Genomic DNA, 25,158 nt, shown 5'->3' with positions numbered 1-25,158 from the left:
AATAGAGCCATTCCAATGTCCCTTTCTTTATCGTAAAAGGAGCCTCTAAGGAGATAAATAAGGGAGACTCCTCAGGTTGTAATCAACGGAATAGCCCAAACCTTGCTAAATAATCAACAACATCAGGTATATGGCTTCTTTTGTACGGCCTGAGAGATATGCATGTTGGTATTCTTTCCGGATCTTCAATCCAAACAGTATGGTCTATGCCTTTCGAAGTAAGATATCCGGCTATCTCTTCCACATCCTTTTCCTTAATCTAAAATTAATCCATCCACTTACCTTCAGAATTATCTTTGCCATAGATTCTATGTTTTCTAGATACTCTATTGTGTCTGGGTGGTTTCTGTATTTTTCGATGGAATAGACGCTTGAATGGCAGGCCTGGGCAATTACTGCGCCTCTTGAAAAGCTCAAGTCACTCCTGAGTAGGATGTATTGCACGACTGTCATTCCAAGGGGCAGAAAATCCTGTAAACACCACTACAGGCCATCTCCAAGTTCAAGCCTGCCCTTCACCCCTTTTCTGCCAATCCAAACATTGCGTTTGTGAAGCTCACCCAATAATCCATTTCGAATGGGATTTTAGACCTCCCAAGCTACTAGAGACTCAATAGACGAAAAGGAGAGGAAAATTCTACCCCAGAAATGAAAGAGGTTATGAAGAGATCCAGCAAACTCTCGGCAGTAAGGGATATCCTTTTCAAATATATTCTTGGATCTCCGGTTGTTAGGGTCATTATTCTTCCTGTGATTGCAATATTACTAGTAGCAGGATATGGAGAAATATTCATTACAGAAATTCTGAATGAAATCCAGGAGAAGGCTGATGAGACAGAGGCTGTGAACGGAAAAATCAAGGTATATTTAGCAGTAGCTCTTTCTTCCTATGTGTTTGGATTTGTTTCTCTGTTTGTGATGTCTAGCTACATAGAAACTATATGTAGAGACTACATTATAGATCTGTATAGGGAGCATATATCCATGTCGTTTTTAGATTTCAAAAAGATAGGGGTGGGAGACATGATTTCATTCATGAATAGGAAGGTCTTGTCTCTACGAGATGTCTTGGAATCGATTATAAAGTGCTTTATAATGAGTCTGTTCTGTGTACTGATAACGGTGATTAAAATCCGAAGTGGGATTGAGAATCGCTATGGGTTGCTCATGGCAGGAGTTGTGATTGTCTATGGAGTATGTGTCATCGTCTTAAACCACTATCGAAACATCATCAGACTGAAGATGAACAAGGAGATTGACCTGTCGAATAGGAAAATCTACAACAGCATATTGAATTATGACATTATAAAATCATACAATAACGAAGAGCTAGAGGCAAACGAGCTGTACAAATGTATGAAGGGCCAAACAAAATATGCCAAGATATATTGGAGCTGGTTGCAGGTTGGAAACTTTATTGGAGAGAATATGTTTGTCATAGCAATGTTTATAATGACTGTTCGATTTTCAAATGGAGATACGAAGAATATTGGCTTTCGAGACTATACCTTGATATTCTCACTAAGTAACCAGCTTCGAATGTATTGTGTCGACATAAGCAACAGCTTTGGAATGATTCTATTGAATCTTACAAACATAGCACAGAATAGAAGCGAGCCGAGTAGGGAGGACATACAGGAAATCGGGTACTACAAGGAGAACTTAGAAAGAGAGATAAAAATTGAGGGGTTGGAGATATCGATAGAAGGCAAGAAGCTGATAAGGAATGTGAGCATGTGCATAAGAAAGGGGGAGAAGATAGGTATATCTGGAGACAACGGAGGGGGGAAGACTTCTTTTGCTAGAGCTCTGCTTGGGTTTCTTGACTATTCTGGGAGCATTCAAATCGACGGTATGGAGCTCAATGGTTTGAGCAAAGAGGGGCTCCGTAAGATGATAGCGTACTCGCCTCAAGAATCGCAGCTGTTTAACAAATCTGTCATTGGCAACATAAGGGATGGGAACTCACGTTTGAGCGATGAGGAGATTGTGGAATTCTGTAAAAGGTATGAGCTGGATGGGGTATTTAAAAACCTTGATGGAGGGTATCAAACCCTTGTTGGAAATGGAGGTAACAGACTGAGTGGGGGACAGAAACAAAAGGTCAGTATGATGAGGACAGTTGTCAAAGATGCATCTATATATATATTTGACCAGGTGACTTCTCACATGGATAAAGAGTCTGAGAATAGATTAGTTGACATGATTATGAAGAACCTCTCGGACAAAACTATTATAATGATAATGCGGAATTCGGACCTGTTAAATAAGTTCGACAAGGTGTATCATTTCTCAGACGGAGTATTGTTTAGTTGAAAATAAAATATAATGACGCTCTACCATCATGATTTTTTCCCACTGGACGGCCCTCAAGAATTGTTTTGAACTACCCCAAAAGAAGGTGAGTTTGGATGGAAGGTATAAAGCTCTTTGCAGAGGTTCCTAATGTTTCTTTCAGGCTAATAAGGGGAATATCAGACTGTAAGGAATTTGTGGTGTATGATGGAAATGTATTTTGCCTGACGAACAGAAGCACATTGATTGCTTTATCCTCGGGCGAGGAGTATACATTCTATGGAGACATATTGAAGATGGGGATCTACGAGCATTACATATATCTTGTGTTCAAAACATCGAAGATTATTGTTTTTGATGCAATTTCTAGGGAGGTTGTGGTCAATTTACCTGAGATGAGGAGAGGCGTCAAAAAGGTAATAATGGGCAGAACACGAATGCATTTTCTTGGAGGGGATGGGGTTCTGTATGGGTCGGCATTTGAGGACATCAAGTACTTCAAGAATCAAAGTATATGCAGAGAAAAAGATGGATACTCAATTATTCAGGACTTCTGGGTCAGTGGAGATTCTATATTTCATGCCACACCCCTTGGGCATGTCTACAAAGATTCCTCTCTGGTGCTGAAGGTCTTTGACACTGTAAAGCTGTTAGTACCTCGCGAGGGATATTTGTACATTGTAACCAGTGGAGATCTACTTTTGAAGTACGATACTTGTAGAGCAAAGATCCTCTTCAAGAAAGACATTGGAAGCTCTAGGGTTGTCGGGGACAATCTTATAGCATTTGGTGGAATGGTGACAGATCTTTTTGGAGAAGTCTCTGTGGAAGTCCCAAGAGACGCAAGCTGGGTTGTCCGTGGGGAAAAGTCTTTGTATGTTCTAACGCCATCGGGGGTTTTCTTTGGAGACCTCAGCGATTAAATCCATCTACAATGTTAAATTTTTATGCATGGTGGGGTGTGTTCAAATGGTAAATCCAAAGTTCAATAAACAGCATGGACAGCATATACTGAAGAACATGGGAGTAATCGACACAATAATAGAGAGGGCAAAGATTAAGCCAACGGACACGGTGCTAGAAATAGGGGGAGGGACGGGAAACTTGACAATGAAGTTACTTCAGAAGGCAAAGAAGGTGATATGCTATGAAATTGACCCTAGGCTGGCAGCTGAGCTGGCAAAGAAAGTTAACGGCACTCCTGGAATGGCTCAGAAGTTCCAGTTGTTTGTAGGGGATGCATTGAAGCATGACTTCCCCCATTTTGATCTTTGCATCAGTAACTTGCCATATCAAATCAGCAGCCCGTTTATGTTCAAGCTTCTAAAATATGACTTCAAATGTGCATTCATAATGTTCCAGAGGGAGTTTTCAGACAGGCTGGTGGCAAAGCCTGGAAGTTCAGAGTACTGTAGGCTATCTGTTGGAGCACAGATGCTTGCACAGGTGGATCATGTTCTAAAGGTGTCCAAGAACAGCTTTGTGCCTCCACCAAAGATCGAGTCGAGTTTTGTAAGGATAGAGCCTCGGATTCCCAGGCCCCCAATAGACCTCGAGGAGTTTGACAGATTTCTGAAGATATGCTTTCTTAGAAAAAACAAGACTCTCAAGGCCAACTTTAGGAATTCGTCTTTGGTCAGCAAGGTAAAAGGAAACCCTAGCTTTGAAAACACCACGCCAGAGGAAGTGTTTGAAAAGGTTTTGTCCAGGGCAGAGCTTGACGGGGCTCGGGCTGCCAAGATGAGCATTGACGACTTCCTTGCTCTTCTGTTGGAGTTCAGGAAGGTAGGAATCTACTTCTAGGAAGAAAGCCAAAGGAATTAAAAGAAACTATAGAATATTAGAAGAAAAGAACTGCCCCCAGCGGGACTCGAACCCGCGGCCTTGGCATATCTTAGCAGTATAAACCAAGTATTGCACAGCTTTCCAGCATATAAGTACCACGCTCTAACCGACTGAGCTACGGGGGCTATAAATTCGTCCTAAAAGAATTGATTTCAACACCTGCAATCTGGCCCCAATATCTTACAGGAATTTTTTGTAAAAGAAGGTTGGAATACATCACATGAAAAGAGAATTCCTTCCTAATAATCCCTGGGCTTCTGTTTCTACTTTGCTCCGTGCTAAATGCATAATCCTGAAAAAATTTGTACCCTTGAAATGCCGCAAGATAACACCAGAATCTCGGATAGTATCAAAATTCCAGAGGAGTTTGTTAAGTTGCTTATACTTAGCCAGGCACATCTTGGAGGAACCTCCGCAAACAAGAACTTTGCTAGATACCTTTACGGCACAAGGCCTCATGATAAGATTAGTATTATTGACATCAATGCAATGTGGGAGAAACTCATCATTGCAGCTCGGGCCTTTTGTGGAATAAAGCATCCCTCTAGCATTGCCGTGGTATCTACAAAGACATTCGGAAGAAAGCCCGTTGTCAAGTTCTGCGAGGCTGTCGGTGCAACACCAATAACCGGAAGGTTTATTCCCGGATCGTTTACAAACTCGGAAGTTAGAAGAATGTATGACCCGAGGATTCTGATTGTTTCCGATACATATGCCGATAAGCAGGCGATTTTGGAATCACAATACTGCAATCTTCCAACCATTGCATTTGTCAATGCAGACAACTCTCTGGTGGGAGTAGACATTGCCATCCCCATGAACAACAGGTCGCCATCTGCTATTGCTGCCGGGTTTTTTATCTTATCCAGACTAATCAGTTACATGAAGACCGGGGCGGAACTTGCTCGAGACATGAAGGAAGTCGAGCTTTTCCTCTTTAGAGACAGTGTCGAGCTTGAGCAGCTTATTGAAGAGCAGCTCCTTGAAACAACAAATACGGTTCTTAACGTTGGGAAAGAAGAGATTTTGGGTGGAATAACTGCAGAGAATACCGAGGAGTGGAATGGTTTCTAATCGCCATCATTAAATTATCTTGAACTAACTCTTCTTTCTTTTGGGACTCGAGGTCGGTCCTCTCAGGTCTCTTTGATTACGTGATTTGTTGTCTCCCCTGATGAAAAGCGTCCATGTAAGCCAGTTGAGAGCTGGGTCATTCAATCTGACAAGTCTTGTTGAGGAATCTGTTGATATCAAAGAAGACAATGTTTTTCAGACACATACCAATCTTGTAGAGCTTGTTGGAGACCTTGAGAACATAAGAGAGGGTTTGTTTTTCAAGAGGGAAAAGCTCAACACAAAGCTTCGTACCGTCCAGGAGGGACTGAAGCTTGACAAGATTGACGATCTGAGCAAAGAGATAGGCCAGATAGTTCTGGAGCCGCTTGGGCCGTCAAGAGACGTGCTAGAAAAAAACAAGAAGATCAACCATCTCAAAAGAATGGAAAAAGCCGTAAAGTATCTGATGGAGGTTGAGAAGGGGAATTTCAATGTGATTGACAGTCTTATCTCAAGTGATAGCGAGGAGGACTGGAGATTTCTATGTTTTCTTTTGTATAGCATCTCAAAGGTGACCGAAGACTGCGAGAAGCTCCGAGAATACAATAAGGCAATGGAAGACAAGATGCTTGATGTGTTTGAAATAGGAAATAAGCAGAACAACAAGACAATGATGAGGTCCGCATATAACTCATTACTTGAAATGGGAAAGGAAAGTTTTCTCGTTCATTCCTACATATATTCCTTGGACCTGTTTAAGGAGCCGGTTAGAATGGAGAACAAGGAAGAAAAGATCATAGACCTTGACTTCCACGCAGTTGAGCATAGCACGTTTGTGGAGTTGATAAGCAAGATTAGAGATGCATATGACGACAAGTTCAGGGATCTTGGGGATATCTTTGTAAATACAAAGGATGTATATAAGATGATACACAAGAAGGTATATGACGACATTATTTCTACAGCATTGGGCGACTATCTCAAGGGAACAAGTCCCTGCACGTTTCTTCTAGGGCTTGAAAGTTGCCACCGGAATCTTCAGATTCTCGGATCGTTCATCGAGACAATAGACCCAGATTTCGATGAATCTCATGCCACCGAAGATCTTATTTCGCAGTATACCAGAATTGCTGTTGATAAGGAGAAAGCCTTTTTCGACCAGATCTATGAAATTCTTGTTCTTCGGAAGCCTTGCAACACCAAGTACATCATTCTTGGAGAGGAAGTTGGGAACGATTCCAGTAACATCTTCATGTATAAGCAGCTCCTTAACACCATAAACTTTGCCCTGGAGAGATGTAACAAGTTCTACAACGAGGAAGAGGAAGATGAGCTTATAGACTTTTTCTCCTGGAAGATTAATGGATTTGTTACTAGCGTTTATGATTCGATGCAAAGCAAGTTTGAAGTGATAAAGTTGCTTCAATTCATTTACTTGGTGACAAGGAAATACTTTGGAGATAAATTCCAGAAGCTTGGGGTCTTCAGAAATAAGATCAATAAGAAGCTCAAGGATGCATTTGAGGATCAAATAGAAACATGTGCCATGAGAATCGGAGTCCGAGTCAAACAGGAGAATTTTGTGAATCTGGAGGGATGTGAAAGAGTTCTGGAAGTTATAGAGAAGGAAATTAGTGAGGCATCTGAAATGTCGATAAGAGGAGAAAACTCCAAGATCCTGATAAACAGAATTCTTTGTGATCTCTATTCTGCTTTATACAGTAGAATATTGCACCTTACATTTGATGAGCAACAGTCAAGAAACATGGTAGAGTATGTTTCTAGGGTCCTGGAATTTGCCAAGAACTTTGGGAGCGCAGAGGCGGTCCAGAAGCTTACTCACCTCCTGAATCTGGGCCTTTTGATATCGATTTCAGAAGGAGATTTTGAGTCGTTCTATGCCTCTCTAGCGGGAAAAGTATCGGACGACGAAATCTTAAAGGCAATACACTGCAGGAAAGATGGGGAGAAGATGCAACAAAGAATATTTGTTCCATAATAAAAGCTTTATTTTTGATTTCGGATATCTTGGAATGGAGAAATATGAAAAAGGACTACTTTATTTCAAGCAGATATTTAGCTAGAACAGTGTCTTTGAGCGTCTTTGAAGAGAGAAGACTTGCTTGAATTGCAAATTTGATTTTGTGGTAGATAGAGACCTTGGTGTATTTGAGCTTGATTTGGCGGTGTTTGGTGTGATCTGTTGAAAGAGTGTATGTATGGAATTTCGAGATGTCTATTAGCACGAAATCTATAAAATCGCTAAAAGTTGTCAAGGCTATTAGACATAGGTTCATAAAGATATAAAGAACATAGAAATGCACAACATTGAATGTGATCAAAAGAAGAAATGAGAAAATCAGTACAGACATGAATATTTGGTCTGTGTTAAGGACAACTGAGTCTCTCCGCTTTTTTAAGGGATTGTAGCTACTGTTGTTTAGTAGATGAATGGACTCTACCAGCAGCTTTGCTAAGAAGAGACCTAGGCGAGAAAATATTGATAAACAAGCTGCTGTTGGAATCATATAAATTCCATCAATAAATACTACTGGAAACCCCAACCTCAAAAATAGACTCTGGATGGTGGTGAAGAATTTTACATAGGCGCCCAAGGTTGTCTTTATCGTTATGATTTGCTTTTCCTCGACTGAGGAGTTCATTATATAGTCGACGATGCGACTAGGAATATTGACAAGGAAATACTCCAAAGGCTTTCTTAGTATACACAGAATTACCGGCATGATAAAACATCCTATTCTCCTCTTCTTTGGATATGTTACTTCCTTCTCCATTGGTCTGGGACATACTCCTGTTAGCTTGGAAAGAAAGTGCTTTCTCAGGAGAAAGAAATCATATGGATTGGGTGGGGATATAAGCTCCACAAACTCAACACCGGTACTTACAGGATAAACAGTCTCCAAGTAAACAATTTTTCCACTGGCAACCTTGAGGATTATCTCTTTAGACTCTATGTCCAATGTTCTTCCATCTCTTTTTATTTTAGTGTCTGCTTGAGAATCATCCCAAGGAGAGTTGAATACAAGATACTTACCACACACCACCTGTTGGTTAACTTTGCTTGTATCCCCATTATCCAGAAAAACAATGTGGCTAATCTCCATGCTGCATACCCCAAAGAAAAATTTACAAAAAAACCTAGCCCGATTTGAAGACATTTCTGCCAGAAATGTGACACGTTTTATTAAAGTTATGGCGTACCCATCTCGATTCCATTCTCAAGTCTATTCCTTCTCAAATCATTCAATGCAATCACAGTCTTTGCAAGCACAGAAACATAGCAGTCGGAAAGGTTCTCATCAAGAGGCTTCTCCAGCTTCGGAATTGAGTTGATGATCTCCTGGCAGAGATCAATTATTTCCTGATTTGGATGGATGTCCTTGCTTATCACGTCTTCAAGATAGGATCTTATCTCCGAAAGAACCCCCTTGTAAACCAATAGCGACTCCTTTATTCCATTGATCCTGGATGCAATCGACCCACTTGCCTCCTCTCTGATGTCCCTGATCAGATGCTCAACTCCCACCTCTTCAGCCTCTTCGGCTTCTATGCTGCATCCGACATGTACAAATTCGTCCTGTTCGTCTAACCTGAATGTCTGGACTGGAAGATCATTTTCTCCAAGATGGACATTGATGATGGCAAGAAATGGATTTTCGACAAAGTTTGACAGAGACCTTGTTATGTCCAGGTCATCCCCATACATCTTTGGTCCTGTGTGGTACCATCCTATTATTTTGAGCTTGTGGTTAACTTTGTAGAACAGATCAAACATACTTCTTATGTATGAAGTGTCTATAAACCATCCATCCTCGTCCTCCTCAAATATGCAAGCAAAGCTTTCCGTAATGTGAACTTCTCCATCGTCACTCCCAAGTAGTATCCCAACGACTCTCTTGGTCCCTTTTCTTTTGTAGTGGTCGACTGCAGAAAGTAGCACCAATGGGTGAACTATCACTGAGGCCTCACTCATTTGGGGTGTTCTTGCAGATCTAAAAAAGACAGAAATAAACAAATTTAAATCGAAAACCTAGGTGTATGGCTTAAAACCCTATAGTCATGGAAACAAGACTCCTGGTAGAATTTATTTGACTTTAATTTTTCTTTCTCTTCTATTCCTTTTCTCTTGCTCCCTGTCGATCACGAGCTTGCATATTGCCCCCATCGATCCCAAGACTAAGAATAATGATATAAACGAGATCGCCGGAGGATTGGATTCAAACCATTTTCCAATCACATGGACTGCTATCGGCGATACAAACATAAGGACTATAAACACCGTGAGTTTCTGATAGAACCTTCTTCTTTCAATCCCCATAAAAACTTTGGGGTTGAGGTTTTTATGCATATGAGCCTGCATGAGTACCTTGTCATTCTTCATAGGATGCCGTCTCCGGCACCAAGCTCCTCTCAAGCTCAAGAGAGAGGCCCTCATGTCCATCGGGATCGGATCGAAGATACTCCACAATCGCCTTGCCAACAAGATTAACTAGTCGGAATTTCTTATTCCCAAAATAACATTCAATTTTCTTGTACTTTCGAGGAAATCGGAACAAAATCGACTTGAATAATTTCTCATCTTTCGGCTTTGGACGAATATTTCCCATAAAGAAAACATCATTCCCCAAAATCCTTTCGATCATGCTGGCAGCATGAGAGGGAACTCTCTTTCCACCTTGGTCAAAGATGTTCATTGTGATTCGAAAGGCCTTCAGGAAAAACTCATCAATATTTCTTATCTTCCAATCCAGATAGTACTTGATTATACTAGATCCAGGCTCATCGTCAAATATTGCCTTTCTCAAAAGATGTTCCAACTCATAGCAAAACGCCTTTCTAAACATACTTCTTACCATAACAAAGTATTCCGTTCCCACAGGTCTACCGTCCTCGTATCTTATGGAGAGTGCTTCATTCACATTCCTGAAAACATTAGAGTCTGAATCCTCTTTTTCTTTGTTGTATTTACCATACTCCTTGAGATATTTCGAAATCACACTCACGGCATAACTCCCAAGAGATACCTCAGTTCCATTCAAATTACACTTTGTAGAAAAGACATTATTTCTGCTAGAAATACATAGTTCCTCATTTTCAAATATATAACTGTGCTCAGGCTCTATATCTTCTGTATTAATGCTTTCTATCTCTCCTTTTCCCAAAAGCCTAAGCACTGCTCGGGAAGGAGGGTCGAGATGATCTATCCTTCTACCGTGTATCAACAGTTCGATGTAAAGTATAAAGTTCTCTCTTAACTTTCTTAATCCATTGCTGAGTTCTTTGTTGGAAGCACTGTTACTTAAAGATTCGGCTCTGTGCATAAGTCTAACCAAAAACCACAGATAGCGCCTCATCTCAATAGATCTGCCGTTTATCTTCACCAAAGAAACATTCTTTTTCTCAATTTCCCCAGCCAGCTTGTATATTTTGTCCTTATAGTTCCTGAGTAGTAGGACTGCCATATAATCCTTTACTTTAATGGCTTTTTTTGCGTCTAGAATGTGATAATAGACCTTCTCATCAACCATCTCGGAGAGAAAATTCTGGTAGTGTTCAAGAATAGATATGTCTTTTTCCTTTATCTGTCTTAGTTCCCCATCTCGAAAGTCCTCAGATACCCCAAGAAAACCTGCTAGGGAATTATCAACCTTACAATTCTGGCCGTTTTCAGCCTCCAGATTACCCCGAGGCTTACTATCAAGAATTCGGTCGAACTTATAAGACAAATTCCTATTAAAGCTGTTCTTACATTTCTGTAGAAGAAACCATAACTCGTCAGCACACAGGGGATTCTCTTTTGCTTCACTCAGGCTAGAAATGATATTTTTGTATTTGGCAAGAAAGAGAATTTCTCGTACAATATTCATGTATGTTTCCGGGCTCATACACTCCCCATCATTCAGTATCACAAATTCGCTTGGCTTAGTGTTTTCCACCTCTCCACTGGTTTCAATTCTCATGAGAATGTTTGCATCTCTTGCCATCCTCTTCTGCTTTTCTATTTTGCACTCAAGGAGATAGTTAGCAAGGATAGATGCCACATAGCCTTTCAATGGAAGAGTCTTTCCAAAAACCTTGCATTCCACATCTTCTAAACGGAAAGGCCAGTGTCCCTGAATAACCTTTAACATCTTTTTCGTCTCCTCTGTCTCAAGATCACAGTGGCTAAGGAAGTTCCTATCAAGTCCCAAAAACCTCCTTAGCGCTACTGAAGAGGGATCCGAGCTTGTCTTTCCCTTGATACCTGCAAGCTTCGAGTTTTTACAGATATTGTATCTGATCTCACAAACTAAGATCCGCAAGTTCTCTTTCTCTCTAGATAGATCTTTTTTCTCAGATATTCCTTCATCGTCTTTTTGAAGAGAGATTTGGCCTAGAGTGTTTATAATAAACTCAAGATACAGTCTCTCTTTCTCTTCTCGTCCCTCTTTCTCGCCTATGCTAAAATAGTCTTCCTTTATGTCTGAAAATCTGAGAGAGATACATCCAAATTCTTCGACTGAGACCTCAAGAGATGATCGGTGGAAACCAAATTCATCCAACCGACCGTCGTTTTCAGGCGAGAACTTGATGTAGTTTTGCAGCTTAGCTATAGAGGCAATGATAGTAACAGCTCCAGATGTCAAGGCAAGCAAGGCTACCAGCGCACGAACAATCCTACTTCTCTTTCTAATCTCCATTAAGGATAATCGTTTCAGTGCAAAATGAAGAAAATTGACAGGTTGATTACACATCATCTTTATTTCTAATATGTTCTCTCCACCCATAGCCATCTATGAGAAAGGCTATAACCTACTCGAAACAAATGTCTAGAAGAAAGCATCATACCTGTCGTTCTTAGAGTCGGAATCTACTTGAAAATTTTCTCCTGGCTTAAAGGACAGTTCAGGGATGCCTTTCCCTTGCACATCAGGAGAAGGCGGCTCATACCCTTCTTTGAGAGGCCCTGAAAGCTCTCCAAGAAAAAGGTCCATTTCGTCGTGGAGATTATGAGCATTGGGTTTAATCCGAGCCCCGAAGTCCTGGGAATTTGTTCTAAAGACCCTTGAAAGAATTTCTATAAGACCATTGAGGGCTCTCTCCTGCCTCTCTATGCGCTCCTTGCAAGCAGACAATTCTGTATATAACTCCTGGTTTTGTACGTATAAATACTCCACTACGTCCTTCAAAGATCCATCTCCAATTCTCATTCGAATATCATTGGACTTCTTCCTTTTAATCATTCGGAGTGTATCATCAAACCCCAGCAGGTCCTCTCTTCCCTTTCTGAAGTTCTTATTGTAATATATGTCCTCCTCTTCAATGTCCTTGGACTTAACAAACCCGTAACTGTTCAACATCCGGACAAACGTTCCAAACTCCCTTGTCTTCGATATGAGGGGAAGTGTCTCCTTAACAAACACGTCTCGGTCATATATGTGAATCTTAAGCCCATCGGGTGTCCAGGAGATTCCTTTGTACTTCTCGTTATTGGTGGCCTTATAGAGCTTCATTATGAACTTCGGTATTTTGTCGAAATTAAAGCTCGCATTTGATTTTTCCATGCTCTGGATTGATTATATGGGTGTTGTTTTCAAAAGGTTTCAACCTAAAAGAAATTCCACAAGCCTGTTGAAATTCCAGGTCCTACGAACACAAGGCCTCCTTATGTTTGAAAATGAAACAAGGGTTTCCTCTCCACTCTTCATAGGATTCTCCTACTTTCTTTCATCACGTCCATCAATGATTTCAAAGCATTTGAAACCCCATGGAATGGAGCGTTGGACCCTTCCATAAAGCATTATTGGTGCTTGCGAAACTTTTTCTTCTTAACAAACTCAGAGGCCCGAATTGATGTTTGGGGACTTGTTCAATATGTCACTGTATGATTCCTCCCTGCTAATACAATCAATTCCAGGATTACTTATATCGCTGAGTGGCTTGATCCTCATGGGATCCGTACTGATAGATGCCACCGATGATCCCCGCTTAGCAGGCGTCCCTGTGATTCTCGAAGCAAACTGCATTTTGGCATTCAAGGGCAACATAGAACTAACATTTGCGATGTATCTTTCGTCGATGAGTCAATCTCCTTTGTTCATATATAGGAGGTACTTCAGATATGTCTTTGACAACTCTAGCATGGTTTTGGCACAGTCTGTAGCAATAGGACTTGTAATAGGACTAATAGGGATGGCAGGAGGCATTTTATCAGGAGGATTGAGCGAAGGACTAGGACTTTCCATACTTGCAGGTGCACTTGTATCGTGCATATTGACTTCGATCTTGTTCATTATACTGCTTGTAATATCTATAGAGCTGTCAAAATTTATGGACATCAATCCAGACAATATCATTCTCCCTACCATATCATCTTTTGGAGATTACACGAATGTAAGGTCTTTGGTATACTTTACCAAATGGTTTAGGGACTCCTCCCCGTCATCCTGTCTTTCATACATTTTCCTCTCAATCTCCTTGATGCCTTTGTGTCTCTGCTTTGTACTAGTCAGTAAAAAGAGAATTCCTCTTCAGCCGGTGGAGGTTCTTCTTGCAACATATGGAATTAGTACTGCTAGTGGATACGTACTTGAGACATTTTCCACTAGATTCCCAGTTCTTGCGCCGTCGTTTCCTGTGTTTGGTGGAATGTCTGTATCAATAGCATTCATTTATCTTCACAGGATATTTACATCGATCAATAATCGGACAATTCATAACAGTAGAAAGTCATATATAACATTGGTATTAGCTTCCATACTCATGTCTCTATGCTATCTTGGAATGGCAGCACTAATGGGGATTCTATACTCACGTGAGTTCTGTGTATTGTTTATAATATCTTTTGTTTTCCAGGTTACAATTTTGCTGAGTGGGATTTCCCTCCTTGTTGAGTATTTAGATAAGAAAGAAGAAGACACAGGAGTCTTGGCACTTCCACTTATTTCATCGATTTCTGATCTTCTTTCTACGGGATTCCTTATAACTATATGTGTTATTCTAGACCTGTTTGATATAAAGAATGGTTTTTAATTATATTTTCCATGTAATTCTTTTCTCTAAGTAAAGTACAACTACTTGGAGATATGGAAAAGCAGCTAGTGGGGACAATTTCTTCTTAAGAGACTAATGTAAAATACAGGTCTCTTTCATTCATAAAAACAGAAAGTTAAAACATCTAGAATGGTATTCAGGCTTCTCTGGGGATTCTGACGGAAATTACAAGCTTTATACCTGGGATAACAAATAAAACACTGGAGATTCTACCAATCTCACTTTTTAGACTGTCTCGGTAAGATACTTTAGTCTCTCCAGAAGAGAGTTGCTAAATAAATGAGAGCAGGCTTGGAATCTTTTGACATTACTCTTGGTCGGATACTTTTTAAGTAATTCTTCAACCAGCTCCTCATAGAAGCTATCCGAAGGATCATTGGAAAGAATCTTGAGAGACAACTCGTATGCAAGGTGAAAGGATGGGATATACTCGACCATCTTCTTAATGAGGTTTGGGGGAAATCTCCTCATTACAATAACTTTTACAAGAATAGGTGTGTCAAGAATCAGCTGATGTATCACTTTCTTTAAAAGGTACCTCCTAGGGGAAACAGAAAGGATCTTTTCGATGTAAATAGTCTTAATCAGGACATCCAGGTTCTTTACAAGGCTTAGAGATTTGGATTTCCTTCTTATAAAGTATATGCATGCAGGGATATAAACACATAATAACCTCGGCTTGAGCGGTATCGAAAGAGGGTCTGCAAATATTTGCATTCTATTACTGTAAGGCTTTCTTATTCCAAACATCATTTCTGGGAAAAAGTCCACCAGAATGTGAAAGTATTTCTGTATCTGTGAAAAGGTGGACTTCAAGAATGTTCTCTTCAAAAGCTTAAAATCCACGTTGGATTCATGAACATATCTAAATCCTTCTTCATATGGCATGGTCTTGGCCTTCAGAAGGTTGATGACTGCCAGATGGGTGTCTGTTAGATTCTCAGTTCTTATTGTTCTCATTATTGATATAGAAAGAGGAGAGACCTCTAGGAATCTAATGATTCTTGCCTTTTCTGCTTCCGATATTTTCGATATCACGTTCCGGATAAAAGGCTGATCAACAAACAGCAACCTCTTATTTGTCCTTTCGATATTCAAAAGAAATTTCATAATATCGGCATAGTCACTTTCGTTCCATTTGTTGCTGTAAAGTTCCTCCGACTCGCTCTTGGCCTCCAATACCACCTTCCTTCCCATAAGACGCCTGACTATATAGCTGATTGTCTTTCCGCTCTTCATGAGAATACCAAACGGCGCCGGGCATGGTATTCCTGGAAGAACATCTCGGAACATAGCATGGAGTATGAAGGTTAGGTATGGGTTTCCTATGGCCACAAGTCTAGTGAGAGAAGAACGAAAATAGGGATCTTTTGGGTCTTTCCTTAAGTATAGCTTTCTGATCGATCTCTTATCCATTTTATCAACCATATCTGTGCTCAGGGCTTTGGTTCGGAAGGGGAATAATAAAAGTTCGGATTGGAGGGGTTTATATGAGTATCCTACAGAACGACATAGATGCAATTATAAGACGATACAAAGGCCTCCAAATAAGAGAGAAGGAGTACAAGGACATAGTCGGAACTCTAGTAGGTGGAACTTTAGAAAAAGCTCCTCATCCCAAGATCATAGAACTAATAGAGATATTTGTTTCGGCCAAGACCAAACCGATTTACTTGAACGAAGTAAAAAACTATCTGTTTGAAAATGACAAGGATCTTTATAGACGTTATGCTGGGATGTTTGAAAGGAACCCTGGAGTTTTTGAAGCATTTGGAATTCAAGGAGAAGAAAGAGTACTGCCTCTACCCCAAGACGAGCCGGTGGTATTCAAGAGTCTAAAGCCAAAATTAGCTGATTTTGCCAAGAGGAAATCAAAGACTTTGAGAAAGACAATTCGTAAGGAAAGCAAGATGTCCGCGTACCACAAGGTTATGAAAGAGAAATCGGCCTCTATTGAGTACCAAAAGAAGATAGATGCAATGTATAGAAAGGCACGCAAAGAATAATAAAATTTACTCGATCTCAATTTTCTTAAGAGTCACAGTAAACTACCACAGAAGATGAGACTTAAGATGTGATTCATTCAGAATTTATATGAGGCTGTACTTCTTCCAAGGTTTTTCCTCTAAGGAATTGTCGTCACTGGAGTTCTCCGTTACTTGGGGGGATTTGGGCTTTTTTGCCTTCTTTGGCCTGTAAGTGGTTTCTTTTCGAGACTTTGGCTTTTTCCCTTTCTTTCGAACACATCCATTTAGCTCGTCATCATATTCTTTAGTTTCTCTCTCAACAATCTTCAGATACTCTCTTTCAAAGACCTCTAAGTCATCCAACCACAGTTCTTTGGGAGTTTTACTTTCCAGTTTGTTATATTCCTCAAGCTTCTTTGCATGTTCGTTGTTTAATTTCTCAATCCTCTCTACAGTAAGACTTAATATTGACATGCTCAGAAGATATTCATAATCGTCAACTCTTGCATATCTTCTCGACTCAAGATCAAATATAACTTCCCCTTTTCTCCTTCTGCTAATTACAAGCTCACCCGTTGAAACCTCTTTTATAAACCTAACCTTATTTTCCAACTTCACCAACTCTTCTTTCATTACCTTCAACATGTTTTCCTTCCTTATTGAATAATATCTAAGTCTAACATCATAGAATTCCTTCAGAATCTCCTGAGGCGTCGAATACTTCTTAATTCCAAGGTTTTCATCAAAGCAAACCATGTTGTTGATGGTGATGGTTGTGCTTAGCTTTAGGTTGCTGATGCTCTTTGAAAGCTTGACCGAAAAGCTTACTGTCTTTTCTGTATGGTATTCCTTGAAGTCCTTTACAACTCCAGCCTGCACAAGAGACTCCAAAAACTCCTTGTAATTTAGAGTCCATGTCCCAACAGGAAGTTCGGAGATTTCAAGGTCCATGTCTCCCTCATATATTCCTGAAACCTGGTATTTTCCTTCTCCCACCTTTTCAATCGTCCCTCTAAAATTCCTGTAATAGGGAATCATCTCCACAGGATCTTCGCCTCTGATCAACCTCCGGATATTCTCTACCACATCCACTGGATTGAAGTTCGGAATAGAGGTGCTCCATCCAGTCCCTATCCCCTCGGCTCCATTAACTAATACCATAGGAATAATGGGAACATAGAACTCCGGCTCTATTGAGAGATTGTCATCGTTGAGATAGCTGAGGATTGCGTCATCATTCTCATTGAATATAAGCCTTGTTAAAGGAGATAGAGATGTGAAGATATAACGAGGACTTGCTGCATCCTTTCCTCCTTGAAGCCTACTCCCAAATTGCCCAATCGGGAGCAGAAGATTTATGTTATTCGACCCAACAAAGTCCTGTGCCAAGTTCACAATTGTGGAACAAAGAGATTGTTCTCCATGATGATACGCAGATTGCTCGGATACATACCCTACCAGTTGTGCCACCTTTATCTCAGACCTAAGGTTCCTTTTGAAGCAGCTGAACATCACCTTCCTTTGTCCCGGCTTGAGTCCGTCCACCAAGCTCGGAATAGAGCGAATGTTGTCTGCCATGGAGAACAAGATCAACTCTTTATTAACAAAGTCTGAGATCGATATCTGTGGCTGCGACTGATCTAAAAATGTTCCGGGCTCAAAGTTTAGAAGCCATGTCTTTCTTGCATCTGCCTTCTTTTTGTTGAACGCAAGGTCAATAAGCTCCTTGTCCTCTTCAATCAATGGGGTAAAGTACTTTACATGGATCGGAAGATTGCTAAAATATTGCTTAGCATCTGCACTTGTAGATGTTCCCAATCCCTTGTAGTACTTGATATTCCATCCATCGGAATTCTTCTTGAATTCCTCGTACTCCGGTAATGTGAAGAAGTCTTTGACCTCGCCCTTCTTTGAGGCTCTTACAATTGGCGTGATAAACTCCTGAAGGAAACCCGGTATCTTCAGCAAAGAAGGATAGAAGTGATCCAGAAAATTGATTATAAGGCCTTTTATGTGACTACCGTCGTGATCTTGATCGGTCATTATCATAATATGCCCATACCTAAGGCTTGACACATCTTCATAGATCTTGTTGTGCTGCAAGCCCAGGATCTTCTTTATGTTTGAAATCTCTGCATTGTCCATTATCTGCTTGTGAGATGCCTCTCGAACATTCAGCAGCTTTCCTCGAAGAGGGAAGACCCCATAGATGTCTCTTCCAACCACACTGAGTCCCGAAACAGCTAATGTCTTGGCAGAATCCCCCTCGGTTAATATCAGAGTGCAATCCTTCGACTTGCTTGTTCCTGCAAAGTTGGCATCTTCAAGCTTGGGAATTCCAGAAAGCCTACTTGTTTTAGCTCCATCCGTCTTCTTTAGCTGCTGGCTTTGCCTAGCCTTTGCAAACGAAGTCACCTTTTGAACCAGTGATGTGTTCTTTATAACATTTTTCACAAAGTCCGATATCGGTTCACATTTCGAGCCAAAAGCTGATACTCTCAAGGTAAGGTTTTCCTTCGTCTGTGAATCAAATGCTGGGTTCTCAATGAGACAATTTACAAATATAAACATGCACGACTTGATCTGGAATGGCCTTACAGAAAGTCCTTTTTCTTTTTTCTGTATTGCTTCCAACAACGGATCCACAATACGCTCAACAACATGGTTGACATGGCTTCCTCCTTTCGAGGTACAGATTGCATTGACAAATGATACTTGCTGGAATTGCTCTTCACTCGTAGTAAGAGCCAGTTCCCATCTGTCATTAATAACCTGATGCACAATATTAACCCCGGATGGAATGTACAACTTTACATATTCCTTGAAGCCCTTGACAGGAATTTTCTTCTCGTTCAGAAATATCTTTACATCCTTGACAATTCCTCCAAGGTCATAAACCCTCTTCTTCAACAACGATACCGTGTCATCGTCCAGCTTGTTCATTTTGAACCTCCGGAGGTCGGGTTTAAATGTTATTCTTGTAAAGTCCTCCTTGGTATATCTACTAATTTCAGGCTCTTCTTTGATTCCCATATTGTCTCTATATCTCTGTTTGTAGTATTTCTTGACCTCGCAATCCGCTGTCTCCACTATAAATTCCTTGCTGAATATATTACATAATTTGGCTCCATATCCATTTCTTCCTCCTGTGACTTTCTTCTCGTCGTCATTGTAGTTCGACGATGTCAATAGATTTCCAAAAATAAGTTCGGGAACATACACGTTTTCCTCTTTATGGATTCTGACAGGAATCCCCCTCCCATTGTTGTACACAGATATCTCATTTTTCTCGGGGTCGATGGAAACTTTGATGACATTCATCTTAGGATCCCGTATCTTATTGTCTGCCGCATTTACAATTATCTCGTCAAATATCTTGTACAATCCAGGCACATATTCTATATTTTTGAACACCATTTTGCTATTATCCTCATCCCATACATACATCTGTTGCATTTCTTTCTCTACAGATCCTATATAGGAGTCAGGTCTAAGAAGAATATGCTCCACAGGTGTCTTTTTTTGGTATGTCTCTTCAATAGTCTTCATTTATCAAAGGATATCGAAGGATCTATTTTTTAACTTTTTGGGATATAAAATAGATCTCCGTAGAAGGTGGCATTTGTAGAAAAGAAATATTTCGGCTGTTTCCTACAAAGGAGCTTTTATTCAACAGAAGTTAAATTCCCAGACGGGTATTCAAATCTTCAAAAAGGTCCTCAAGGATCCCGCTTTCGTCTTCTTTCTTCAGTGGTACCAGTCTCGAGACATCGGACGTAAGGTATTTTAACCTTATGAGATAATGATATATTTCCAAGGAAGAGTCGATAAGATCCACTGTTCTTCGGCTTGCAAAGAGTAGATTCTGGACCTCGTCGCACTTATCGGAGCCCTCAGATCTCAGATACTGGAGGATTTCTATAAAGTCCTCTAGAATCCTTTCGGCATTTGCTTCTATGCCCTTTATAAGCTCGATCTTCTCCATAATGGCCTGCAAGATTTGTTGGCGTAAAAAATTTGCCCTGGGAAATGCTTTTTGTACCGAATATGATCGTTGTTGTGACCAATGGAAAGAATGCAGGTAAGAAAGCCGTTGTGATAAAACAGCTCGATGAGAGATGTGTTCTGACTGCGTGTGTTGTCCGGGTTCCTAAGGAATCAGAGGACCACCAGCCTAAGTGGATCCAACGTAGAAATGCCAAGTTCTACATCATACTCAAGAAGTATAACATCAGCCATCTCATCGCCACAAGATACAAGGCAGATCTGGGATTGGCTGCAATCGACTACAACGGAATTGAGGAGAATGCCGAAACTAAGAAAGTGCTTACAGATAAGACCAAAGACGCCATGATGAAAACGTGGAAGGAAGGCAAGGCAAAATTCCTTTTTTCTTCTCTTAGCTTTTGATCATTAAAATTTTATGATATTGCTTGCATCATTGGATGTTCTGAGCTGTTTTACTTTGCGAGGAGAGGCGACTGTTTTCTATCGAGTTTGCCAATCCATTTGCAGAAGGGGATGTTTATATTCCATAAGGCAGAAGGAGAAATCCAAAAGTCAATACTACCCTATCTCGCCCGGGGTAAGAATGGAAGTTGATATAAAGATTAGAAAGGTTGAAGTTCCTGAGAATACTTATGATACCCTAGTTCTGTGCTACGACGGAGAAGAAGTTATCTTTAAGGACAGAGCTGTCATGACCTTCAAGACATTCCACCATACGGTTATAGGCGACAGCAGGATTCTTCTAATGAAAAACTCATTCCCTTGGGATTTATGCATGGGCTTTGTACTCTTAAACCATTGCTTTTTTAGAAACGGAGATGAAAAGCAAGAGCATACTCTGGACATTTATCACGGAAGATATCGCGATAAGGCGAGTAGCTACGACTTCGAGCCAAAGGAAGTTATAGGGAAGCTCCATTATACGTTTGGAAGAAAGATATATGATGAAAGAGATATGCGAGAGGAGGATGAGATAAGTGGATTTGTTCAGAAGGTTTTTGGGTTCTTCTTTAGCAATGAAAAAGCAGGGACCATTCTAAGCATAAAGAAGCTAGTGGATTACGTTAATCGCGGAAGCCACGGATGCAGACTGAACATACTGTTTGGAGGTCTTCTGGTCGAAAAGACCATAGCGGAGATCAATGCCCGGTTCACCAAAAACATAGACTTGGTCTTGGAAGTAAGCCATGAGGAACTTCCAAGGGTTTTTGATGAAGCAAACGGCAGAAGGAGCTTTTCTCCATCCGAGGGGGGCATAAAAGAAGATAAAGAGAATGAAAAAAGGCTGTTTAGGTTGAAACTTCCTACTCACTGTTCTTTATGTGAAAAGGATGGTAGAGATGAGAGTTCAATATGCATCCCAAGTATACTATCAAGCAATGGATATTTGTTGTGCAATTTGGAAATGCTTCGGAAGATAAAGAGATTATTTTACTTTGCTATGGGATCGTATGCAAACAGCTGGCCTAGTATGTTTCTTAGGCCTCAGGCTTCTGTTGGTGAATCGGTCTCAGATGAAAGGAGAGCAGTACTCAAGCTCCTAGGGATAGAAAACAAAGACCTACTTTGCATGCATTTAGAGCCCTCAGAGGTTGTTCAGCACATAATCTTCCACGATAGAGAAAATGAAAGGGTTGTAATTTCATTTAAGGGAACCACAAACTCCGAAGAAACAATTCAGGACATAAACTGTGAATATGCTGAATTTAGCAATGGATTTGTGCATAACGGATTCAAAAGGCTGTCAACTCATTTTATAAATAATCACATAAATTCTGTTGAAAAGATCTTAGGAGATATTGGATCCAAGAAGCTTCTACTTCTGGGGCATTCTCTTGGAGGGGCGATTTCTATCTTGGTTAAGATAATGGTGGAGGAGATGGGGTTGCTAGAAAATGTAGATGTAGAAGCAATTGTTTTCTCAAGTCCGCCAGTAGTCTCCGAAGAAATAGCATCTAGATTTGCCAAAGGGATAACTGTGATAATCTATGGAAACGATATAATACCAAGAATGAGTTATGGGAGTGTGCTGGACCTTAAATTCCTGTGTTGCTCGATTGGGGAGAAACATGGGCCAATGGACTCGTGTGGAGAGATGGAAAAGGACATGGATCTAATTTTGACCCATCTTAGGCGCACAAATCTGTATCCAAAGCTTTACCTACCTGGAGAACTAGTGCATATGAAAAGAATACGGTGCTCTCTTAATAAGAATGAGAATCCCATGGTTACCTTTAAGCTTGTGGAGAGGAGGTTTTTTGAGCAGATTATTCTTGTAAAACATGCACCAAAGCATCACATGGTGGGGCACATAGCATCTGTTATTGACCATGGGATTTCAATGCTCGAGAAGAGAGAATATATAAACAGTAACTGGGTGTAGGAATATTAAAATATCTTCTGTAAATTTACAACCGGATTGCAAGGAAGAGAGAGTTCTGTCCTGTGGTTTGAAGCTTTTTTAGGAGGAACGTGTTAAGTCTTCAGGTTTAATTTGGGAAAAACAAACCCCCTTAATGGAGGAAGACGAGCTGAAAATAATAGTTGAGAGGATAAGAGATCCCGATGCCGATATCCAAAACAATGCACTGAATATGCTGTTTAACATAACAAAGTCGTCGCATTCAAAATCCATTGATACAATCAATTTCCAATATCTTGCAGACAACCTTCCGATGCTGGAAGAGGTGTGTAAGGATCTGTCGGAAGACAAAAGAAAATGGCTATGCGACATAATAAGTGCAATATGTGTTATTGATGATGAGAAGAAGCTTTTGGAATATAGGATTGAAGGAAACGTGATTGACCTCAAGGAGTGGGGACATCTGTATGTCAAGAAGCTGACGGGATGTATTGCCGATGTTAAGAACGGCAAGATGGATCTTCCATTTGAGAGAACCAGAGAGGTTTCAAGAAAATGTATTGACTTTTTATTCAAGCATAATGCCGAATTTGAAGCAATAGACTTCTTACTAGAAATTAGGGGAATAGAAAGTATTTTGGAATATGTTGACACTCACAACTACAACAGAATAGTGTTATATTTGGAGGACATGAATTCGTTTGTTGAGCTTTCGGAAGTGATTCTTGGAATCTATCTTAAAATGAATGATCACTCGAGATATGTTGTAGGGCTTATAAAGAGACAGAAAACCAAAGAAGCCATCGAATATGTGAAAAAAATAGAAGACAGGGACTACAAGAAGCAATGTTTGTATATACTTGCAAGGTGCAATCTGTATTATGAGGTCTCTGATCCTGAAGAAAAGTACATTCTGTCTAATAGTTATATTAAGGAAGTCTATAGAAGTGTTGGAACGGAACTTGAGATAGATAAGCCGAGTAAGATGGATGGAATTTTCCGAGGATTTAAGTACGACAAGGATACAAAGCAGCTTGCATCTGTTGCAATCGCTAATGGATTTGTCCACATGGGGTATGGACGGGACCCGATATTTGTGCCACAAGAGGGAGATTCTAGAGTTCCGCTGGATTATGAGGCCATTCTTGGATGTGATGTGCCGGACCTTATTTCAGTCTTTGGGTCAATTGGAGTGATTGAATCATGGAATTCGGAAAAGGTGATGGAAACTCTTCAGGAGCACATATTTTCAGATTCTTCACATAGAAAAACAGGAAGCTTGCTAGGCCTTGCATTATCTGGGTTGAGGAACTTTGAAGAAAGACCAGCTATTCTGGCGCTTCTATCGAACAATTTGCAATCAAACAACAGCATCCATGTTATAGGAACTCTCCTAGGAATCGAGGCCATGTTTTCGGGAACTCAATCGGAGGAGGTTCGGGAGCTTCTTCAGCCACTGATGTTTTCCGACTGCAATGAAGTTGTATTCTTCACTGCTTTTACATTGGGAAGCGTATTTTGTGGAAGTGCAGACGAAGATCTCACATCTCTTATGCTTCAAACATTTCTAGAAAAGGAGAAGGAGTCTGAAACCCAGTTCTTCAGGTTTTTGATGCTAGGATTAGCTAGTCTGTTTTACCGCAGGAAGGATGTTGAGTGTGGGATAATGGAGATTGGAGGCTCCCTTGGGAAGCATCAAAACATATTGATAAAAGGGTTCCAGCACGCCGGAAGTGGAGATTCCAATATCATTGAATCTATTTTAACTGATTCGTTCACAGGAGACACCGATGCACTTCTGGAATCTCTTGGACTTCTCAGCTGTGCCCTGGTGTCAATGGGTGACGAAACATCAAGCCAGATGGTTGGAAGAATTGTCTCCTCCTCATTGCTACTGGATTCCTCGCATCTAAGAAGTGTATTGCCTCTATGCTACAGTATACTGTACCCGTCGAATCCACAAGTAAATGTTCTAGATATTTTGGAAAAGTCCTTAAATATCGGAGAAACAAACTGTATCATATCCACAATTGTGTCATTAGGATTCATTGGAGCCGGTACATTGAATTCCCGTATAACCAAGATCTTGGACCAGCAATACTCCTACTATTACAAGGATTTAAAGGTCCTTCCCGTACTCAAGATTGCACAAGGGCTTGTGTCTCTAGGAAAGGGATTGCTGAGCATCTCGCCCTTGTGTTTTGACAAGACAACATTTATGCCAAAAAACACCATAGGTCTTTTCTCTACGGTGTTCATGTTGCTAGACTCCTCCATCAGTCCTCTGATCACCTCTCATTCATACATGTTCTTTTTGCTCTGCCAAGCATGTACTCCAAAGTATGTTACATGTTCGGAAAAGATAAATATAAGAGTAGGACATCCGATAAATACGGTTGGAATGGTTGGAGAGCCAAAGAAACTTTCTTCTGTTCAGATGCATACGTCTCCGGTTGTTTTGAGCGAAAAGACAAGAGCAGAGACAGATGAGAACGTTTGTTCTTCGTATATCGAAGACGTGCTGATCCTCAAAAAGAATTAAAAAGAGTACTAAGACCAAGCCACCGTTCT

At 40.5% G+C, this 25,158-nt stretch overlaps 19 protein-coding genes and 1 non-coding gene across 20 annotated transcripts; 10 read left to right on the top strand and 10 right to left on the bottom strand.

The window, feature by feature from the left end:
• Window positions 1-82: 82 nt before the first annotated feature.
• On the bottom strand, window positions 83-453 carry Eint_040425 (peptidyl-tRNA hydrolase PTH2; the record flags this gene model as incomplete). Its single annotated transcript, XM_009163569.1, has 2 exons — window positions 83-259; window positions 283-453. 2 exons carry the CDS (start codon window positions 451-453, stop codon window positions 83-85), a joined length of 348 nt encoding a protein of 115 aa, XP_009161833.1.
• A 195-nt stretch (window positions 454-648) lies between these two features.
• On the top strand, window positions 649-2,316 carry Eint_040420 (MdlB ABC transporter ATPase/permease component; the record flags this gene model as incomplete). The annotated part of the gene is made up of 1 exon (XM_003072646.1): window positions 649-2,316. The coding sequence occupies one exon, from the start codon at window positions 649-651 to the stop codon at window positions 2,314-2,316; it is 1,668 nt and encodes a 555-aa protein (XP_003072692.1).
• Window positions 2,317-2,411: 95 nt separating this feature from the next.
• On the top strand, window positions 2,412-3,218 carry Eint_040410 (uncharacterized protein; the record flags this gene model as incomplete). Its single annotated transcript, XM_003072645.1, has 1 exon — window positions 2,412-3,218. One exon carries the CDS (start codon window positions 2,412-2,414, stop codon window positions 3,216-3,218), a length of 807 nt encoding a protein of 268 aa, XP_003072691.1.
• Window positions 3,219-3,264: 46 nt separating this feature from the next.
• Eint_040400 (dimethyladenosine transferase) lies at window positions 3,265-4,098 on the top strand (the record flags this gene model as incomplete). Its single annotated transcript, XM_003072644.1, has 1 exon — window positions 3,265-4,098. One exon carries the CDS (start codon window positions 3,265-3,267, stop codon window positions 4,096-4,098), a length of 834 nt encoding a protein of 277 aa, XP_003072690.1.
• A 52-nt stretch (window positions 4,099-4,150) lies between these two features.
• Window positions 4,151-4,265, bottom strand: Eint_040390. The gene is made up of 2 exons: window positions 4,228-4,265; window positions 4,151-4,186 (listed from the first exon to the last, which is right to left on the bottom strand). It is a non-coding gene; the product is annotated as a tRNA-Ile (tRNA).
• Window positions 4,266-4,455: 190 nt separating this feature from the next.
• On the top strand, window positions 4,456-5,214 carry Eint_040380 (40S ribosomal protein SA; the record flags this gene model as incomplete). Its single annotated transcript, XM_003072643.1, has 1 exon — window positions 4,456-5,214. One exon carries the CDS (start codon window positions 4,456-4,458, stop codon window positions 5,212-5,214), a length of 759 nt encoding a protein of 252 aa, XP_003072689.1.
• Window positions 5,215-5,314: 100 nt separating this feature from the next.
• On the top strand, window positions 5,315-7,195 carry Eint_040370 (uncharacterized protein; the record flags this gene model as incomplete). Its single annotated transcript, XM_003072642.1, has 1 exon — window positions 5,315-7,195. The coding sequence occupies one exon, from the start codon at window positions 5,315-5,317 to the stop codon at window positions 7,193-7,195; it is 1,881 nt and encodes a 626-aa protein (XP_003072688.1).
• Window positions 7,196-7,250: 55 nt separating this feature from the next.
• Window positions 7,251-8,321, bottom strand: Eint_040360 (uncharacterized protein; the record flags this gene model as incomplete). The annotated part of the gene is made up of 1 exon (XM_003072641.2): window positions 7,251-8,321. One exon carries the CDS (start codon window positions 8,319-8,321, stop codon window positions 7,251-7,253), a length of 1,071 nt encoding a protein of 356 aa, XP_003072687.2.
• Window positions 8,322-8,407: 86 nt separating this feature from the next.
• On the bottom strand, window positions 8,408-9,190 carry Eint_040350 (putative 26S proteasome regulatory subunit 12; the record flags this gene model as incomplete). Its single annotated transcript, XM_003072640.1, has 1 exon — window positions 8,408-9,190. One exon carries the CDS (start codon window positions 9,188-9,190, stop codon window positions 8,408-8,410), a length of 783 nt encoding a protein of 260 aa, XP_003072686.1.
• A 111-nt stretch (window positions 9,191-9,301) lies between these two features.
• Window positions 9,302-9,535, bottom strand: Eint_040345 (uncharacterized protein; the record flags this gene model as incomplete). Its single annotated transcript, XM_009163568.1, has 1 exon — window positions 9,302-9,535. One exon carries the CDS (start codon window positions 9,533-9,535, stop codon window positions 9,302-9,304), a length of 234 nt encoding a protein of 77 aa, XP_009161832.1.
• Window positions 9,536-9,587: 52 nt separating this feature from the next.
• On the bottom strand, window positions 9,588-11,897 carry Eint_040340 (uncharacterized protein; the record flags this gene model as incomplete). The annotated part of the gene is made up of 1 exon (XM_003072639.1): window positions 9,588-11,897. The coding sequence occupies one exon, from the start codon at window positions 11,895-11,897 to the stop codon at window positions 9,588-9,590; it is 2,310 nt and encodes a 769-aa protein (XP_003072685.1).
• A 129-nt stretch (window positions 11,898-12,026) lies between these two features.
• On the bottom strand, window positions 12,027-12,761 carry Eint_040330 (heat shock transcription factor; the record flags this gene model as incomplete). Its single annotated transcript, XM_003072638.1, has 1 exon — window positions 12,027-12,761. One exon carries the CDS (start codon window positions 12,759-12,761, stop codon window positions 12,027-12,029), a length of 735 nt encoding a protein of 244 aa, XP_003072684.1.
• Window positions 12,762-13,050: 289 nt separating this feature from the next.
• Window positions 13,051-14,229, top strand: Eint_040320 (uncharacterized protein; the record flags this gene model as incomplete). The annotated part of the gene is made up of 1 exon (XM_003072637.1): window positions 13,051-14,229. The coding sequence occupies one exon, from the start codon at window positions 13,051-13,053 to the stop codon at window positions 14,227-14,229; it is 1,179 nt and encodes a 392-aa protein (XP_003072683.1).
• A 246-nt stretch (window positions 14,230-14,475) lies between these two features.
• On the bottom strand, window positions 14,476-15,678 carry Eint_040310 (uncharacterized protein; the record flags this gene model as incomplete). The annotated part of the gene is made up of 1 exon (XM_003072636.1): window positions 14,476-15,678. One exon carries the CDS (start codon window positions 15,676-15,678, stop codon window positions 14,476-14,478), a length of 1,203 nt encoding a protein of 400 aa, XP_003072682.1.
• A 62-nt stretch (window positions 15,679-15,740) lies between these two features.
• Window positions 15,741-16,256, top strand: Eint_040300 (uncharacterized protein; the record flags this gene model as incomplete). The annotated part of the gene is made up of 1 exon (XM_003072635.1): window positions 15,741-16,256. One exon carries the CDS (start codon window positions 15,741-15,743, stop codon window positions 16,254-16,256), a length of 516 nt encoding a protein of 171 aa, XP_003072681.1.
• Window positions 16,257-16,340: 84 nt separating this feature from the next.
• Window positions 16,341-19,766, bottom strand: Eint_040290 (DNA topoisomerase II; the record flags this gene model as incomplete). The annotated part of the gene is made up of 1 exon (XM_003072634.1): window positions 16,341-19,766. The coding sequence occupies one exon, from the start codon at window positions 19,764-19,766 to the stop codon at window positions 16,341-16,343; it is 3,426 nt and encodes a 1,141-aa protein (XP_003072680.1).
• Window positions 19,767-19,896: 130 nt separating this feature from the next.
• Eint_040280 (uncharacterized protein) lies at window positions 19,897-20,202 on the bottom strand (the record flags this gene model as incomplete). The annotated part of the gene is made up of 1 exon (XM_003072633.1): window positions 19,897-20,202. The coding sequence occupies one exon, from the start codon at window positions 20,200-20,202 to the stop codon at window positions 19,897-19,899; it is 306 nt and encodes a 101-aa protein (XP_003072679.1).
• Window positions 20,203-20,246: 44 nt separating this feature from the next.
• On the top strand, window positions 20,247-20,627 carry Eint_040270 (60S ribosomal protein L14E/L6E/L27E; the record flags this gene model as incomplete). The annotated part of the gene is made up of 1 exon (XM_003072632.1): window positions 20,247-20,627. The coding sequence occupies one exon, from the start codon at window positions 20,247-20,249 to the stop codon at window positions 20,625-20,627; it is 381 nt and encodes a 126-aa protein (XP_003072678.1).
• Window positions 20,628-20,808: 181 nt separating this feature from the next.
• Eint_040260 (putative class 3 lipase) lies at window positions 20,809-22,608 on the top strand (the record flags this gene model as incomplete). Its single annotated transcript, XM_003072631.1, has 1 exon — window positions 20,809-22,608. One exon carries the CDS (start codon window positions 20,809-20,811, stop codon window positions 22,606-22,608), a length of 1,800 nt encoding a protein of 599 aa, XP_003072677.1.
• A 133-nt stretch (window positions 22,609-22,741) lies between these two features.
• Window positions 22,742-25,129, top strand: Eint_040250 (26S proteasome regulatory subunit 4; the record flags this gene model as incomplete). Its single annotated transcript, XM_003072630.1, has 1 exon — window positions 22,742-25,129. The coding sequence occupies one exon, from the start codon at window positions 22,742-22,744 to the stop codon at window positions 25,127-25,129; it is 2,388 nt and encodes a 795-aa protein (XP_003072676.1).
• Between the last annotated feature and the right edge of the window lie 29 nt (window positions 25,130-25,158).

Source organism: Encephalitozoon intestinalis, chromosome IV (assembly GCF_000146465.1).
Source record: "Encephalitozoon intestinalis ATCC 50506 chromosome IV, complete sequence".
Lineage (NCBI taxonomy): Eukaryota > Fungi > Microsporidia > Unikaryonidae > Encephalitozoon > Encephalitozoon intestinalis.
This window is presented reverse-complemented; position numbering and strand designations above follow the sequence as displayed.